Here is an 18,918-nt window from a genome sequence, read left to right on the forward strand (position 1 = left end):
TGAATTTACATTAATGACAGGGGGATGATTGTGAAGACCCGTCATTAACGCTTGGAGATGACTGGGCCACAAAGACCTTTGATTTCCACAAAAAGACAAACATTTTTAAAATAGCTTGAGAGACTATTTATCGTTTAGTCATCAAATGAAGAAATGAAGGGTAATGGACGGGAATAAACAGTTATCTTCATTCTACTTGGCCGGTTGTACCATTGGCCAATAATATAATGAAATCGATCCAGTAAAAATCCGGAACGGATGTTATCAATCCGGGTCTTTTAGTTAGAAACGACGGAAACTTTGATTTCAGTGTTCCGATCAAGATGAAAGGATAAGATATTTCTCTGACGGATTTTATTTCTAAAACTTTAGCTGGAATTGAGTGTTTTCAAATAGGAAAACTACGTATCAGAGATTGTAGACACATTTACGACCTACAGATAGATGCATCAGTCGGCACGCAAATTATCGAGATAAGATTAGTAGTATGGTGTTGTTGGTCTGAATGATTGGGATAGAGTGAAATGTAGAACGCCTAAACATCGAAAGGCCCTGTGCCACCTCTCAAATTAGTGTTCTTCATTTCAAGCAATAATGCCCATGTTTCATTATCAGCCTTGAGCATCATTCTGTCACCGAATTACATGTATCCTAAGCATTATATTTTACAGTTGGTGCATATGGTGCCTATTCATAATAAAAATAATGGGACTTTTATTAATTGGTTATGACTTTCAATATATATCGCAATGAAAATTTTCTATCTTGCTTTTCATCCCAACTCTCACAATATTTGATTTTACAAAATATTGACATGCAATAATTACTTTAATAAATCAATTTCAGCCTTAATGCACTTCTTCACATTTCCATTTCAACTAACGTACTTGCCTATATTTTTACATGCAAGACGTTATTTCAACTAAAGCAAATACTTTCGACATTCAAGTTTCCAAATGAGAACGTTTTCAATTGTTAATTTACATGTATTAACCTATTTCAGCCTCCAATGGTTCAACAGATTTTATTTCATTTAAACCCGAAGGTTCTGAACTATCCAACATGTTGACTTTAAAACGAATGCATGTTTCTGTGCAAGGATGAAGACACATGACACGCATTATAAAGCCTGCACAAACCATGAAACATGACTTCCGAATAGTACATCATTAAAAACTGGAGATAAGAATTGACGGGAAAATCGACACCCAAAACATCCGTAGTAAATAAAGTCGCTATTTATAGCAAAATTAGGCACTCTAACAAATGTACTTCTCAGTTTTCACAGCAAAACAGTCGAACGCGCCTCACAAACACGCCATACCCCAGGGTATGGGGCCTGACAGTGCGTTCATTGAGCTACTTCAGGTCATTTATCAGAATGAGAACTGATGCAGTTAAACTGAGAAGTTACACACCATATACAACAGTTTCTGTAATAAATAATCCTAAATGTGAAGCACTATTTTTGTCAAAATCGATACAGAGATGTTTGATATTTGGGTCTCTTGACTAAAGTACACGCCGATTATCAGTCACTATCGTAGCATTGTATGCAATATGTTGGATATATATACCCTAGTAAGACTAATGAGCTCTTACTTCATGCTTAATCTAGGGAGAAACACACAGGTATTAACTCATTGGTAATTTATGTAAATGATAAACGTAAAAGCTTCATTTATTTTTATTTTTACAATTGTGAAGCAAATTAATAAATGTCACCATCAATCCATCATTATGGTGGGCCCAGATGAGAGCAACATCGTTTTTTTTATATTTTGGACGTATGATGGAGGCTGTGAAGCCTTCCCAACTATCTGTCGTCATTTGGTGACGGGACAGACAGTTAGCCCCAGACGTGCCCTGGATTTTCCCCTCAGTGAACACAGGCCCCTAATGTGACGAATGCTATCGTTTGAATGGATGTTATTCACCGTAAACGCGACACGTTGTAACCGTGTTGTTTTTCCGTAACGTACACGTGTCACCGGTTTGTATGTTAGAGGTAACCCTCGTCCTTTCTTTGATCTCGCAGTACTACGACTCCCCATAATTCCTAGTGCGTCACATCCTGAACAACAATGGCGGCCTCCACGAGCTTGTCATCGAACCGTCAGTAACATGACAACAAAACACTGGTACGCCATTTTAAACAGAAAAGAAAGTTCTTAAGGATTGTGTTTGTACTAGTCTGGTGCAGCTACATAAAATAACCAGAAAGGATTTGTAACTCTTAGTGAAGACTACAGAATCTCTCGTACTGCATTAACTCCCTTTGAAAGCGACGTAGATTGTAAAATGGGAAGAACAAAAACGGAAACAGGCAAGTTAATAGGACGATGGAGAACGGAAGGAAATGCTAATGTAAATTGAAAATGATTTCGTTATTTTGTATTGTAACACGTATCAATTAGTATCAAATCCGGCAGGTAATAGACCATTAAATACCTGAAATTCTTCTTTTTATTTATTTTTTTATTTTTATTTAAATGCTATTTAATTGGAAATAAACATAACCGATACAGCATGGAATCCACAATTACAAATGTACCTTTGAAGATTTTGATCATTAATAAAAACTATTGATTGAAGAAGTGTTGTTCATGTTTCCTGAAGCAACGTACACAATGGGCTGCAGTTGACTGCACTTTGTAAAGGGGAGATCCCGTATCAATATTGTCTCTCGCAGGTAAGATAACGTGAGAGAAATCCAGGTGGGCGCCGCAATATCGTCAGAAATAAAAGACAAATAATCAGAATGAAAGGAAATTCATCGATTTCAGTGCACGTGAAAATGTGTTGGACAATCTTTAACAGAATCATAAAGCAGATTGCAGAAAAGCCACGGGATACCTTCCTAACGAGCGCCGCACTCGACAGGACTATCACAGATTTTGCTATCCATTTCACATTATATTTATTCAGTTTAAAGTCTTTATCATCATCATCAGATCGCAACAAAGCCATAGGACATTTTCCCAACAGATTAAGAACGAATTTTTCATGAATCAAATTCTACTTTTAATTGTTTTCTTTTTATTTCTACATTTTCAATGTCCTAATTAGATTATATTATCTAATTTGAAATCCCGTTTCTTTGGCTATTCAGTTTAACAGTTTACGTAATTTCGTAATTTGTAATCAGAAAAAGACATACTATTTCTATATGATTGTATTTCAGTGATCTGTCGATGCTTATGGTACAAATGACGGATGTGTCATGGCTTTGTTATTAAATCGTCTCCATGAAACAATAACTTATATTTATCGTCGAGCACTTATCGCCTGCAAAACGCCATAAAATGGTTTAGCTGGCGACCAATGATTGCGGTTTGGAACAAAATCTCGCGCGTTTGATATTGTTTGTTTACTGAATTATTGCCCATTACAGTAGCATTAGAGCTGATAATTAGCTCTCGTTACTGTAATTCACAGAGCGAGGCCGGACTCAATGCGCCCTCTGCTAATAGCGTACTTGGGCGTCATAATTCGCAGAGAAAGTTTGACATAGTTAATTAAATTACCGCTAATTTCTAATTTATCATTTTATATGGCATTTCCTACAACATAATTCACGAAAATTTTGTTTTCATCACTAGTCACATTGGCAACTATGCCCCAAAGAAAAATAGCCTGAGCAGACGACATCTCCATTTTGTAAATGCCACGAAGGCCATCTCGCGCACCTCGTGCTCTAAAACAGCGGGAACACAAGATAATTTCCTCAAATTTTCACAAACGTGACAATTGGACAATTTTTCATCTTTTACGGCCTGTCATTGCTTGCTGCAAAACTAAGAAATTATCCGTGCTCGGGGATTTGGACTTGACTTGTCGGAAGATCCGATGATGGTCCGAGCCATAACCTAACACCCTGGGACATTCCATCTCCCCACTCCCTATACCCAACGGTCTATATAGAATGCCACCCTCCCAGCCTCGCACGAGGGTTTCATGCATCATGCTCGGGGTCAAATGAGGGGAAATGGCTTTCTATGACTAATACAAATCTACACCAACATATTAACCAAGTCATAATCGTTTTGTGGATCTTTTAGTTTACGTACAGAAACCCAATTCCCAAATCTTTATTCAATTTTAGAAATAAAATTCATGAGATTAATTTTTCAAGGCTTCAGATGTAGCACAAACAATTCTCAACATAAAATTCAATATTGCATTATTATGTTTTTAATTGACTTTCTTACGCTTTGTTGAAAACTATTTCAATACAAGTACTTTGGTGAATTTGATGACAACAATCATCCTTGTCTGTATTTACAATGTGCCCTGTCACTCTTCGTCATATTGCATATCTGCTTAAAAACCCATAAATCATGGAAATTGGTTGGTGAGGTCTGGCAGGACGTGTTATCTGTTGTAATTGGGTCGTTGGATGATAACCTTCGATGACATCTGACACACATACATAAACAACTCGAGGACAACTGATCGTCCCATCATACCTCAGCTTACTGCTTATTTCTAATAATTAATGTCCGCCAATAACAATGTAGTATTTCCGTATATTGATTTTCCGTTATTTTTGTTAATTATTAGAATAGTTTCGTTCGCTTCCGGTTCGAGGTTACTCACTTATCTATTAAATTATCATGATTATTCAAAATCTAGAAGGGAAAGGTTGAAAGCAAATAAGATTTAAAAAAAAACCATACACACATTTAAAAGAAAAAAGAAAGAAAAACAATAAAAACATTTGAAGAAAAAATGATAATTATACTGCACTACATTCAGTTTCTTTTACACGTTTGATTATGACATACACAGCTGAAGACAGATTTTGGAACAGCTCAAAAACCTAGAATTATGACAAGCCGTTTCATTTGGTTTATATCGATAATACTTATCACCTGGACGGAATATCGCGTAATACACAGATCGTCAAGCATAACACGTACAGGCGAGCACGTGTGGGGCTTTCACGAGCACGTAGGTGGGCTTAGGATGCATTGCATCTGTCGGATTATGTGTAGAGTTGTTCGAAGACAGAAGGGTCACATAGACAGAAAACGTGTAGGGTCTGAAGATAGAATTCGTAATTTGTCGGACTGTTAAATTCAGAATATGAATGGCTAATATGTATGGGTGGGTGGATATTACTTTATTATAATTTAGATTGGTCAGATACTGCACATTTCCATGTCGATTTGGAGGACAAATGATATTCACGGAGTATTAATTTGAGGCATATAATAATTAAACGTAGGTCGGTTAGGTTTTGCTTTATGAGCGATAAAAAATTTATATTTACTATCAAGGATTTTCGGGATCTCCTGTTGGAAAGTGGAAAGCGGTGGATCCGCGCTTTTTCCCGATGCGAGTTGGCGGCAATATATTATAACATTTCTTTGTGGAACAGGGTAGGGGGAATGTGTTTTGAGACTAATAATTCAAATGGCTACAACTTCTGATTTAATCACAGTTTAACTACGTGGGGCCGAGACATGCATGAGTAAAAAATGGTGCCGTACGGTCCTTAGGAGTAGAAACCTGCCTACCGCATCACAAGTACGGTCACCATGTTAACTCGGGTAATAAGATTTTTTTAACCAAATGCAAAGAGCACCCCGCTAAGTTAGCAGTAGGAAAACAACTAGACAACGTATGGTAAGGGCGCACTTGGTTGGGACCCGGCATAGGCCGGCGTGGTGGGTTAGTCTCGGTCAGTCTGCAGTCAACAGACATACCGAACTGTGTTTATTTGTCTACAAGTATCACATGACCCAGCGGATTTTGATATTTTCTAAACTTATTCCTAAAATCTGGAAATAATTCCCCGGCTTTTATAAATAAACATTTACATAAGCTCGCACACTGACATCAAGAAGGATTCAGGAATTTCGGAAGAAGAGGGAAGTAACAAATCCGGAAATATGAACCCGGTACGACTTCATTATTGGTATGTCAAATACTGAAATTATTGGTATTCATGGCCTACACATGCTGAGTTTTGTTTTTACCTTCTGCTCCAGTTAAACTAAAAACAAACAAGTGAAACCTATCACTTATTTTGAATTTCAGACATTTCTGATCGAACCATAACCTGAGAATATTATTCTATTTACTAAATTTCACCCGTGCATATGAAGCTAACGAAGGTTGGCAATGGAAAATAAACAATTAGAAAATAATTTTACTGGCGACTTAACGTCAACAACCATGGTCTACTTTAGCTTTCACAGTAAAAGGACCATTTATAAATGTTATACATTGTATTTGAGGAGTTTTAAAGTAAATCTAGAATAAGTCAGGCTATAGCATGATGTACTAATGAGAATTGTAAGTTACATATTTAGCAACCCATATAAATAAACTTCATTTCATAAAATGGTTATTTTATTTTTGCTATGTGATTTTTAAAATCAGTTTTAGTAAACTCTCAGTTAAAAAATAAATTTCAATTCCTTCTTTTTATTATCATAATAATATATGTTTACAGTATAATATTTCATTTATCGTCGAAAGTGTATCTTTAATTTGTTCAAATTAAATACTTCATTTTCAAAATATCTTAGAGAACTTTTAAAACAAACGAAAATCCCTCTTAACCCTAGTGATTGCCTACTTAATGCTTTAACCGACAGTAACTTAAGTTGTTGTAGTATTGTACCGATTTCTGAAGTGGAAATCACAAAAGCCCAGTACGGAATACAAATAAAGAACACTCGAGTTTTTGTTATATTTGCACAATATTCGACCCAAGGTCTCCCCCTCTATTCTCTGGCTCTTTAAGTCCCCGTCCCCACTCGGCTTGGTAGTTTGGGGACACCCGGTACAGTTCGGGTTTACAATGTACACAAACAAATTCAAAACGTTCCATACACTATTCTCAATATAGTCCTCTCAGCTAAATACATAGACTCCTCAGATCGACAATTCATTGTGGAACCGTGTAGTATCGAATATAGAGTCCACAGACTCAAACAAACCCAACCACAGAGTCACAAAGTGCATTTTTCATACATCCACATTTTATAAATAATGCTTTCAATTTAGAATACGCGAAAAACGCATTATAATCCCGGGCCCACAGACGGAATGTCCGGATATAATAGAAACCATTTTAGAAATATTATTAGGTATCGTAAAAATATGTATTTATATAGTAACACATGCTAAAATTTCCACTCAAAGTCGTGGATTAAACGATTCACTATAGCAAAATTATATGAAAACAAAGTCGAGGATTAAAAGATTCAGTAATGCAAGCGATTAGTAAAATTGTGAAAATTAAATCTGGTGATTCAAAGATTCAGTAATGGTAACAGTCAGCGGAATTATATATAAACAAAGTCGGACATTAAAGGATTCCGCAATGCACGAGATTAGTAAAATTATATAAAACAAAAATTTGCGACAATAAACATGTCAAGATGATTGCATTATGAAGATTTAACTCTTCTGTAGCGGTTTATTATATAAAATGTATAATCCGACGTCTCTAATGATACTAACTTAATCTACCAGATCCTTAGACGTTAACGCCAATATATTATATATCTGTCGTTCTGTTTTTGGGTAATTGGGAAGATAAATAGAAGAAATATGCGAGATCATTTTGTAGTTCTTATTACAATTGTTGTAAAGCAGAAAAACTGTTTCAATTAATAGTTAGGATAACGTTGATAGAATAGAGGCAATTCCCGTTAAAATGGGGATGAATGCAAGGAAAAGGGCGATTATGTGGCGGTAATGAAGATAGATGGGAGGCAGCCGCGAAGCTGGGAGCAACGCTGGACGTCAAGAATATTACACTCTCTAATTTTAAACATACAATGGACATTCAAGTACATTTCTACATTATTTATCATCACAAACTAGTGTCTACCAACTATATATAAACCCAACATGTATTATTAAACAGTTACACAGTTTCTGCATATCCTTTTAAACAAAATATAACACAAATAAATTATTCAAACTATTGAAACATTTCGTATGTTAATAGAATTCAGATATGTTTATTTCTGTTTGAAAGAAATACCCGACTATTTTACTGGGTCATTCATGTGAAAACATATTTTTTTATTTATTTTTATTTGGGAATAATCAACAAAAGCAATAAAATATTTATACCTGTATAAATAAAACAATATTTCCTCTGTGTGGTCTTATTTAGATATATTTAAAAATCGAACATAACATTTTCTTCTGCATAAATTATTGGTATTAAACATTTCGATATCATAAAAAAATTTTGTTTTCAAATTAACAAGTTAAATTATAAAATACAAATGCTACAGATTTAAAAATCAAATATCAAATATAAGAAGTAACATATATAGATTTCAATTCTCCAGAATTAAACATAAAATAAGTTTTTGGTCTAAACAAGCCGGAGTTCACTATATAAATGTACCTACATACTTTCACCATTTTAGAACACCTGCCTATTTCTTCAATTAATCAGTAGCCTGCCATTACGCCACTTATTGATAGAGAACAAATCACGTGACAGTCATCAATTAATTCCGCACTACGTCAATTAATAATTCAACACAACCCAACGTTAACGGTTTTTACCGAGAAAAATTTCTAAATAAATACAAACGACTAAAACGTTCTCTTGTGCCCACATGTAGTTTGTTATCAGGCCATGCCAACCACATACTCATCTCCAAACTACGGGACTATAATATATCAGAATTATCGGAATCAAGGTTTTAATATTAATTAACCATAAATCTTGAAAGATATTACATTTGGACCCGGAATATACAAGTTTAAGTCTGTTTAATCCCGAAATGCTGTCAGAAAGGACGAGGAAAAAGATAGGAGAGGCATTTAGGATGGGGTTCATCAACAAACACAAAATTCAACGTTAATCATTCACCAAACACCTTCCCATTCATAAACCACGCACGTGTGATCTCACGTGGAGACGAACAATTTTGTTTTAAATAGATTGAAACAGATACTTACTAATAACAAAAAATATTAATCCTGATATTCTTATTTTTTTACGCATTTTATTTTTTTAAATATTGTGAAATGAAGATCCCATATCTCTGCTTTTTTTACGGATTATGTCGCGGTGCATCAAGTTTTAGCAGAAGGAATAGCCAAGTCTGGCGAAAGTAAAATCTAGCAACAGTGTTTGATTTAAGACGTGTCGAAGTTTGAATACTCAATGAATGAGTTGGTGGTTGTAGGAGTGTATACTTTAACGTGTGAACACGTAGCACGTGTGAAACCAACACCTTGTATGTATCATTTCGCGTCTCTAACTCAAACTTAAACATCCTCTTCCTAAACATCCGCCATCAATAACGAAAGCCTTCAGTGGCATCGCTTTCCGGATAATTTGTGCCACGCCATATTGATACGATTTGTATTTAGATATCTAGACACAAACATTCGAAACTAACAAAGGGAAATAATATAATGTAATACCAAAAATAAACTGTTCAAATATCATGAATTATTAAAAGGACATAGTTTTTCGTTAAAATGTAACCAAAAGTATATCTAATTATTTCAAACTGACACAAATAAAATAAAAGATTATAATTACCTTGACATTTACTGCTAATATAATCTTCTTTACAAATGAACCTATTTTCGTCCATGATATAAAGTTCCTCTCCAGTAGACAGTTGCTTTCGACATATCATGCACGTGAAACACTTTAAATGGAACACTTTGTTTCTGGCTCGCCTCACTAGATCATTGGGAGAAATTCCTTGGGAACAACCAGCACATTTCGTTCCAAATCGTCTGAAATGTAAGAAAAGATGAAAAGTAGTTTATCATACAGCTTTAACAGACACGCGCGCGCATTATAAATCACTCCATATATGGCGTCTCTCACAACCTTCACTATCAAAAGATAATGTAGACAAATATAAATGTACATCAAAAATGAAATTCCACTTTTCATTTTGTTGATAAAATTATCTGTCACACGGAATAGTCTCTATGTTGGCGGATTTGTTTGTTGGTGGAGCCTCCGCTGTGCGACTGCATTGAAACTCAAACTGAACTCAATGTGAAATTAATGTTCAGCTTTCAAAAATTTCCTTATTGATAAATTTACTTTAAATGTTTCTGACAGTGATAAATTTGAAATCAGATCGACACAAAACCTAGTATTCTTAATTGAAAGCAATAAAGTAGTCATACTTGTATACTTTTTTAAATTTCATTCAAACAAAAAATAACTCCATTTGTAAGTGTAAAGATATTCTATATTAACATTACGTCTGATGATTTATTTTAGGATCAGTAAAAAGTAAAAAACACAAAATTACTATATAAAACACATGCTATCATAACGTGTTACAATAACGGATAATACTTACTATACTGATGTTTTCCTAAACATAACCATATCCTAATTTATTTCAGAGATATGTTGGAATGATTAGCAGTAACATTAGAACAATTTATTATTGATTGGGCATCAACCGAAAATGAAAAATTGATGAGAAAATCTGTGATCGATTTGTAAAGGTAAGGAGAACCTCTAACGTGTACAGCAGGTAAAAACAACACTGTAAACAACAGGTAAATATTGATCTTATATATATAAAACATGTTCAACCTTCATTTACAAAATATTAAAAAAAACTGTGGTGACAGATATGTTTTTCGACAGATTCTGAGAAGCTTAAAACTATTGGTTTATATATGTCATTGCTGCTAAATTTACAATGTATATTATCAACTTTCATATTACTACTAATGATAATATATTACTGTACAGTTTACAATGTTCTTTATAATGAATTAATCACTATCACTTAGAAAGTTACTAATCAAATTAAAACTATTACTGATAATATATTATACATTGTTCACGTTGTATACCCTGCAGTAAAATACATATGTTTAGGTTGGTACATGTGATTTTGTTTACTTGATTCCTCAATCATAACTAACTGATTATAAAATGTTAAGCTAAGAGAATTACATAGTTAAAGAAATATGTTATAACATGAAGAATGTGTGCTTGTGTATTAGTGTGGATAAGGTAAAAAAGAAGTATAAACAGAACATGAATTAATGTTTGTTTCTATTAAAACTCCATAGCATTAAACTTTAATTTCTTTTGTGTTTAAAATTACAGAAGTTTTTAGTTTAGATATTATATTTCTCTCTTATTTTCATATTTTACCTGTATACAGGTGAGTTTTACCTCTACAGGTATGTGACATTAATGATCAATACCCTATTTAATATGTCATTACCTGCCCATGTTACATAGGAACGGTCTATTACAATTAGATATTACCGGTCTATCTTAAAAGCCTGTAACATCTAAAAATGTTAAATCGAACTTCAAATAAAATGAACAAAAGAATAAAGAGATTTTTTTATTCTGTTTTATTTTGTTCTTTAATTTTTTTGAATTAAGTTAGGATGTATTTGTCAATAAAACCGACAGTGTTGTAGGGGATATTGACCCAAAGTACACTTAGACTATCCGGACGTTTGATTGTCAATCGGAAGTATTATTCCAATTGTGGGGAGTTGTCTTCAATATATGGCAATTAGTGAACCGAACTCCTAACATTCAACCGTTTTATGTATTACGTCTTGTCAAATATTGTACCACGCGGGATTTTTTTCACTCTCTCTGATTAGCGGGCCTAATTAAATCTCCCTCGTTACCAGATACTTGAAGCTGAGTGTCCAAGTCTAAAATACCATATTAGGAATTAAAAATCATTGCAGTATTTGAAACGCAGCGATATCAATTCCGCTTTTTCTTGCATGAATACAATGCCGTATTTATTTACATGAAGAACAAATATTAAAGGTTCCAAAGAGTTGAAAAATTGATTTGTTAAAACGGTGTGTTTGAAAGGAAGACAGATATGTAAATAATTCACTGGATTTTACACAGAACGACGAGATTCTACTGATACTTATGCACGTCTGAATTCAGACGTAACAGACCGAGGCAAGGTTCAGTCCTGGATCTAAATAATGTATGGTCCTAGATGTTCCCTGTAGTATCAACAGACTATATAATCGGGTGTTAAACACAAGTACACACGTGTGGAGGTTGACATCTCTATAAAAGAAATATGTAACTAATAAACTTGTAGATCAGTAACCATCACAGTTTGTTTCTATCATTAATTACAATTCACGTGGATATAAAGTATTTTATTTTCTTTAAGAGAACATTTTCCCAAAGAAAAAAGAATTCTTTTTTTTATTTATTGTATGTAAACATTTGATTTCAAAAAGGGGTTTATCTAATATTCAATTTCAACTTAGGGGGACATTCTATTTATAAGTAAAGTATCTGTGTATATGATATTTGATAATGAAATGAAATATCAAAAACTAAATCGTTAACGTTTTCTAGAAATATTATAATTATCACAACCCAATCTTATAAAACAAAAGTTCACGTGCTATTTTAATTATTGTTATTGAATAGTTTTTATTAAAAATATTTATTGTTTAAAAATTGTTTATCATGTCATTGGTTTTTTTTCTATTTATTTGATACACAAAAAAATCCTATAAAACTATCATATCTACTGAGTAATTAACAATTCATGATTCTTCAGTATAAATTGACTATAAACATAGACGAAGCCTGAGTAAAAAAGAAAAATATAATAGGTTATGTTGCAAGTAAAAGCCGGAGACGGAAAAGTGCATTTGGGACAAACTGAAACTAGACTTTTTGGCCGGAATATTCAGTCCGAGCCTCGTATAAGTTTTTGACCAATATACGTACCGGAAAAAGTCTGTTCTGCAGTAGAGTTTCCCATCTCTGGAGAAGCATTTGTCCGTCAGTGGACACCGACAGTCCGAACACTGGACACATTTCACGTGCCATGCCCTATCCAGGACATTTAGCAGGAACCGATCTAGAATTGGACGTTCACACCCGGCGCATTGCACCGCGGCGTTTTTGCCCCCTACCGCCAGGGTGATGGGTGGAGCCAGCTCCCGGGGGGATACGGGTGTGATGGACACCCACGGGCGTGAGGGTGGGGCAAACACCCACAGCTCGGCGGGTGAATGGACAAAAATATCACAAACGAGGAAAGACGAAAGTAAAGCTTATCCCTGCTGTCTGTGTAGAGATAGGTCCGACAGTTTACTGGGTAGCTTCTTCTGAGTTGTCCTGGGTAGTTGTAAGGCTATAAAACCGTAGCATTACAAACATTTGAATAAAACTTCCAACTTTAGTGTATCTCTATAAGATGTCTTCCCGAATATACTGTGTATTTCCTGGTTAGAACAACTCCCGTTCTTGTCTATAGACGCGGTCGGACTTCACAAACATGTAGACAATTTTTGGCTGAATGACAACTCCCTGTAGTCTGTCAATCCAGAAGTTTTTTTCCTGTTTTCACTTTAGAATGTTGAGATGTGGCCGGTTGTATGTATGTGAGTGGTGTGAACCATCAATAACAACCAGTTGGGGTAGGTCCCTCGCCCGTATTGTCAGCTTTTTATTGGTGAAACCAGCGTGTACCGTTTCATGTTGTTAGACTTGTAAGGCACCCTTAGAGTGGGCGTGGCCAGTACGACTAAGCGACGTCAATCACACAGAGTCCCTAGAGCCATCGGCTGTATACACTGAAGTGGGCGGGGTGAACATTGGTCGGTCGATATTGATACGGGCGAGAAAAGAGTTTCAGAATTATCACCGAGTCTAAAACAAAATGAAAAGAACAGCGATGTTGTGTTTAGATGTCGTCTCTCAAACAGATTACATTTGGTCTAGTTATCTGTCATCGTAAAACATTCAAAATGGTCTTCTATTTATTTACAAAATTAACTTCAACCTGACATATTTGGCAAAATCCGTTATTCCAAATAATTTATTTACACTATACATATATTTACCAGATGAAAGGGATATTTTTTTTATAATCTGCTTTGCAATGTAGGTAAAGTATTTTTTTTATTATTATTGAACTGTACATTTAATGTAAGAAAGAAAATATATGTTTCGTGAAAAATCACCATATAATCTACAATATATTCAAGCATATAGCCAAGCTTGAATATCAAACACAAGGATTATCAATGTATAAATTTTCTTAAGAACTTATCCGTCTACACGCACAATAGTGTTTCTTTACCAAGCACGTTGTTGAGACAATATTTGTTTTCCATGCTGGCGGATATGGTCATTCTGGTCAGCTATAGTGGACACAGCGCCCTATATACAGAGGACGCGGGTACCGGACTGGTCACCATCTACAAAGTAATGCATATAGAATTTTGACGAAAAATAAATAACATTCTATCACAATATTTGACCAACGTTGCTTTTGGTGTATATATCCCTTTACACCTGTGTGAGTGGCCGTATAGTGGTAAGGATTGTACGAGATTTGTTTGTTGAAGATTTGCTTAGACAAAAATCTTAAGACGAGTCTCTGGTGTTGCTGACTTGGGTACACAGAGTAGGTATTTAGAATACTTACATATGGGTCTATAGGTAAACAATACTTCACGCAAAAACACATTGTTTTTAGTGCGAAGAGAAAACTTTAGGACTTTTTAAATGTCCGAAGTTTAAATACATGTACATACTTGGCAAATCTGAGCCCTGTCCAGTGTAACTGAAGTTTTCAGATTCATAAAACATGTTATAGAGTTTCTATCTTATATTACTTTTTATATCATTACATATATACTTTTCCTACACCTCTTTTTGGGTTATCTTTCGTTACCTTTCGTTATCAGTAAGTTCTCTAAGATTTCAAAGAAATTTGAAATTATTGATTGGAAGACTATTTCCCTTTTTACTTTATTTTTGATTTTAAAATGTGCAATTCAAAATGCGATTTTACACATTTCGATGATTAACGACATCATTAATGAAGAAATTAGCGTATATATATGTTTCGGCTATAATAAATCAACAAGAAAACCGATTTTCCCAATCCTAGTGAAATCGCTTTGAATACAACATAATTTGATTGATATAACCGTACATCAACAGCAATGTCTTTAAGGAATAATAAGAAAAGTTTTACAGGTGATGTTTACCTTCACAAATACGAAATGCAGTCGAATTATTTCGGCAAACATCTTTCTCTTAAATTATTTTAATAGTCTAAAGGCGTATTAGTTTATAAACAGAAACTAAACAAATGTTAATGTGCATTGCCCCTTGTACATTAAAGAACATTATCTTGATTATGATCAGTAACAACAATCGATATTTTTTAATGTTATTTTGTTAATACAGTTTATTTTCCTAACGCAATGTTTTATTAGAAGTCTGAATATTCAATGCTAATAATTACATTGTATTTGAATAATTACTAATTTCAAGAACAAAACTAGGTTAATATGATCTAATTTACTTGAAGCCAGTAAAATGTTCAAATGTTTAATTACATAATTTAATATATTTAAGCTTATAAAGATGCTAGAAATTTATTTCGTATTAAAATTGAAACTTTCAGTCCTTGGTACGCTTTTGCACTGGCCATGTAATTGCATAACTTATACATGTAAAATAGTATAGATGTGTCTTTTCGCATTTCTTTCAAATTCGCACGCACATATCAAAATTAAAAACAACATAAGCTGCCTTTTATGATGTAATTCAAACCTTTCAATATAAAATTCAATAATGTCATTTGACAGTTGCAGAAATTCTACACATTGCCTGAACTTACACCCGCGACCCGTCCCGGGGGGAGGGGGCATACACATGTACCTGGTACCGTCACCCCAGCAGGACCTGCACTACCCAAGGACAAGTGACGTAACTGACAGACATGCCACAATTACAAATTTCGGACCCCCGACGGACAATATGGAGTAGACCTCCGACAAACATGAGCTATAGTTATCACATATGTATACATGTACTGGTATAATGAGACAAACCCGTGTGTCGAATCATAAAATAGATGTGCCCATTGTACCAAATGACTCATGCAAGTTACTCCCCCTGATTTGCATATGACCCGTATTGACCCCCACCATGAGCTATTTTGTTGATCGGGTGACATGTTTTACGTGGAAATATCCCTGTGTTTAGTAACATTTACACGTTTATTAATTCACATAGCGTGTTCTTTAGCTACTAATTTACACTTAAAACCCCACACGGAATGTATCAGCCGATTAGAAATAATGATTTGAATACATATATGTGTCAGCTTCTACACTCCATATCGATAGTCCTGTGTATTCAAGTTTACTTCATTGTATCAAATATTTATTATTTGCGACTTAAACAATATCGTAGAATATCTTGTTGTTAAAAATGATTTTTTATCACTCTGCACTCATTATTAAGATAAGGGACCCATTTTAGGATTATCCTATGAATCATGATATGTTACCCACGTAGAATAACTTTTTTTCTAAATCAGAATTGATATTGCCATTTGTTAATTATTCTGACTAGCACTTAATCCTCATTTTTATCTTTATAGTAAAACAAATACTAAATGTGTAACCTTTTGCAATTGCATACCGCATTATTTTAAAGTTATCAAGTTATTGATATGTACAGTGAAGTGCAGTGGTTGACCAAGAGCTTTTTGTGCTTCAGAACCCCACATATTTCAAGAATTTTCTTCTGGAGACCCTTAGGAAATGGAAAACCTATAGATAGTTCTCAGGATCCGGCACTGCAGTGCTAATACATTCTATAAACCTGCTTTTCTAACATGTTCACAGTAAATCAGATAAGAAAAAAAAATATCTGTATAATTCAAAGAACAAATTAATCAATAGACATTCTGTATGAGGTTGTGGCGACAAAACATACAGTACTGCACATACATGTATGTACATGTTTCATGTTTTATGGACATTTGTAGATACATGTAAATTAGTGTATGTATAAATATCACAAGACCGCGCGAGCTAACAATCGACTCTCGCGACAAAAGTAACGGGTTATCTCTGGTATATTTTAGGGAACTGCGATAACGCTAATGTAATTACATATCGGCCGGACAATGATAAGCATTTGACAGACATCAGACACTAATTAATGCAAATGACCGCACAGTTCTGTACGTAATATAATTATCTCTGTTTGTTAACCATGCTAGTCATGTAATTGATGACCGTCTATGTAAATAGATGGGAAAGTGAAACTAGAGATAGTTCTTATTGAATTGTCACATCCATCATGTCATCATTAGCAATGTAAATAGTATGGAAAACGAAAGCTGATTCAATTACAAGACTGTCTCTTATAAGAGACTGCAAATAAGTAAATCAATATTTCTCTGTGTTTTACACAACGATAGAAAATATGATCAGTTTTGGTGAGTTTAAAAACAAATAATTCTGTGTTTTGTATTAAGTGGTTTTTAAATCCAAATAATTGCTTAAATCAATTGAAACCGTCAACATAGAATGTGATATTTTCTCCGTATTTTATCTAACGCTGCAAAAGATTTACGATAAAACAAACTTGGTTATAAATATTAACATGTAATCCAATCGTAATGGATATACAATGTATGCTAAACGATGTCGCCTGGCAGGTTAATGTCTCAAGGCTACATAATCATAAAGAGAAATTATTCCAGTCGTTTTTAAATTCTGGACATGTAATACTTTTCTACAGAAAACTTGATTGCAAGAATAGCGGTTAGTTGAACGTTTTTCTAACGTGTTTTAATTACCTATGAGGTTTCAGAAAAGAAATGTTGTGAATGTACATATGTATATGTAAATACGTATGCATAAAACACAGGATTTTGTTCAATTCTTGGTAATCCAGTGTACCAGAACTTGTGTTTTACAGTTCATGTATGTCTGAATATTCTTTTGTTATTCATTTATAGAAATGTCTTACTGTACTGTTATATTTTGTATTTATTATTATTCTGTATCAAAGACATATCCTGTCCAATTAATTTCGGTAATAAATTATTCAAAAACAGCATAAATACAGCATGTATGTTTGTAAGTTCTGCATTAATATTACCAATCCATTCAAAGTTGTATTCCGCTGAAGTATGAATTTGTTACATTTTTTTTCGAAAATTGTTTTCATAAACTCATTTTCCAGTGTATTGCGTTTGTTTGTTCCTGAAGTATCACCAAGTGGTGAGTGGACATAAACAAGATTTAGAAAAGGGGAAAATAAACTTTTGTGAGATTTTTTCCCTGTAAAACATTAATGTGGTTGTTTGTAGGGACATGTCTCAGTGAGCGTTCATGTTGAAATACACACTGTAAATAAACCTTAAGATCATACTTGAGATAGTTCCTCACCTGTAGCATTATCTTGTCAACAGACAACAAAACGGAACCGGAATTGCACAATTAGATAACAGAGTCGTCACCGGACCGTATCCAATTGCCGGGAGAAACGATCGCCCAAGTGTAAATCCGTCAAGCGTACAATGACAACACAGGTGAAAAGATCGATTAGATTATCGAGCACTTAGTACATCTGATATAATTATCTTTTGTGTTTTATATTTTGTTACACGCAGATAAGTCTCGGGACAATGGGATGATCTCGTTAATACAAACAAATCGAACAATCATTGTAGCTAAACCGCTTATGGCGGTGCGTAAGAAGTGTCGCTGAGAAAGTGAATCCTCCGTCTAAACATGTCTTGTCCTCTGGCCATTCCAGTTGTTCGGGAATGTAACACTCTTCTGACGGGCGATGCTTGTTTCCTTTAGTGTCTAAGACACCATTATGGAACTGAGGTGTGAGATTTCGCGAATTGCGAGTGCATGGAAATGTTTGTTATCGCGGACGGTTCAGTTGTAATTAGCGTCAAGTATGTCAGGCTGTGAGATCTTCAAAAGGACTCTGCCTTGTCTGAACATGGAACTGCATTTCTAACTTTTGTCTCGATTAAACGATGTCAAAAAGGAATGGAATCATTTATAAATGTAATGCGGAAATGGATCTTTACCGACGATGTGTAAAAGATGTTCTTATCTTTCAACATATTTTATCTGAAC

At 34.3% G+C, this 18,918-nt stretch overlaps 1 protein-coding gene across 1 annotated transcript in view; it reads right to left on the reverse strand.

The window, feature by feature from the left end:
* The window catches only part of LOC138332364 (LIM/homeobox protein Lhx1-like), a 46,703-nt gene extending 33,666 nt beyond the window's left edge, over window positions 1–13,037 (reverse strand). Inside the window, exons 1-2 of the mRNA XM_069280444.1 lie at window positions 12,725–13,037; window positions 9,539–9,741 (exon numbers count right to left, since the gene is read on the reverse strand). Of these exons, the coding sequence (XP_069136545.1) occupies window positions 9,539–9,638 (100 nt within the window). The 5' untranslated portion in view covers window positions 9,639–9,741; window positions 12,725–13,037. The remainder of the gene's footprint in view (window positions 1–9,538; window positions 9,742–12,724) is intronic.
* Between the last annotated feature and the right edge of the window lie 5,881 nt (window positions 13,038–18,918).

The sequence above is a fragment of the Argopecten irradians genome, chromosome 9 (assembly GCF_041381155.1).
Source record: "Argopecten irradians isolate NY chromosome 9, Ai_NY, whole genome shotgun sequence".
NCBI lineage: Eukaryota > Metazoa > Mollusca > Bivalvia > Pectinida > Pectinidae > Argopecten > Argopecten irradians.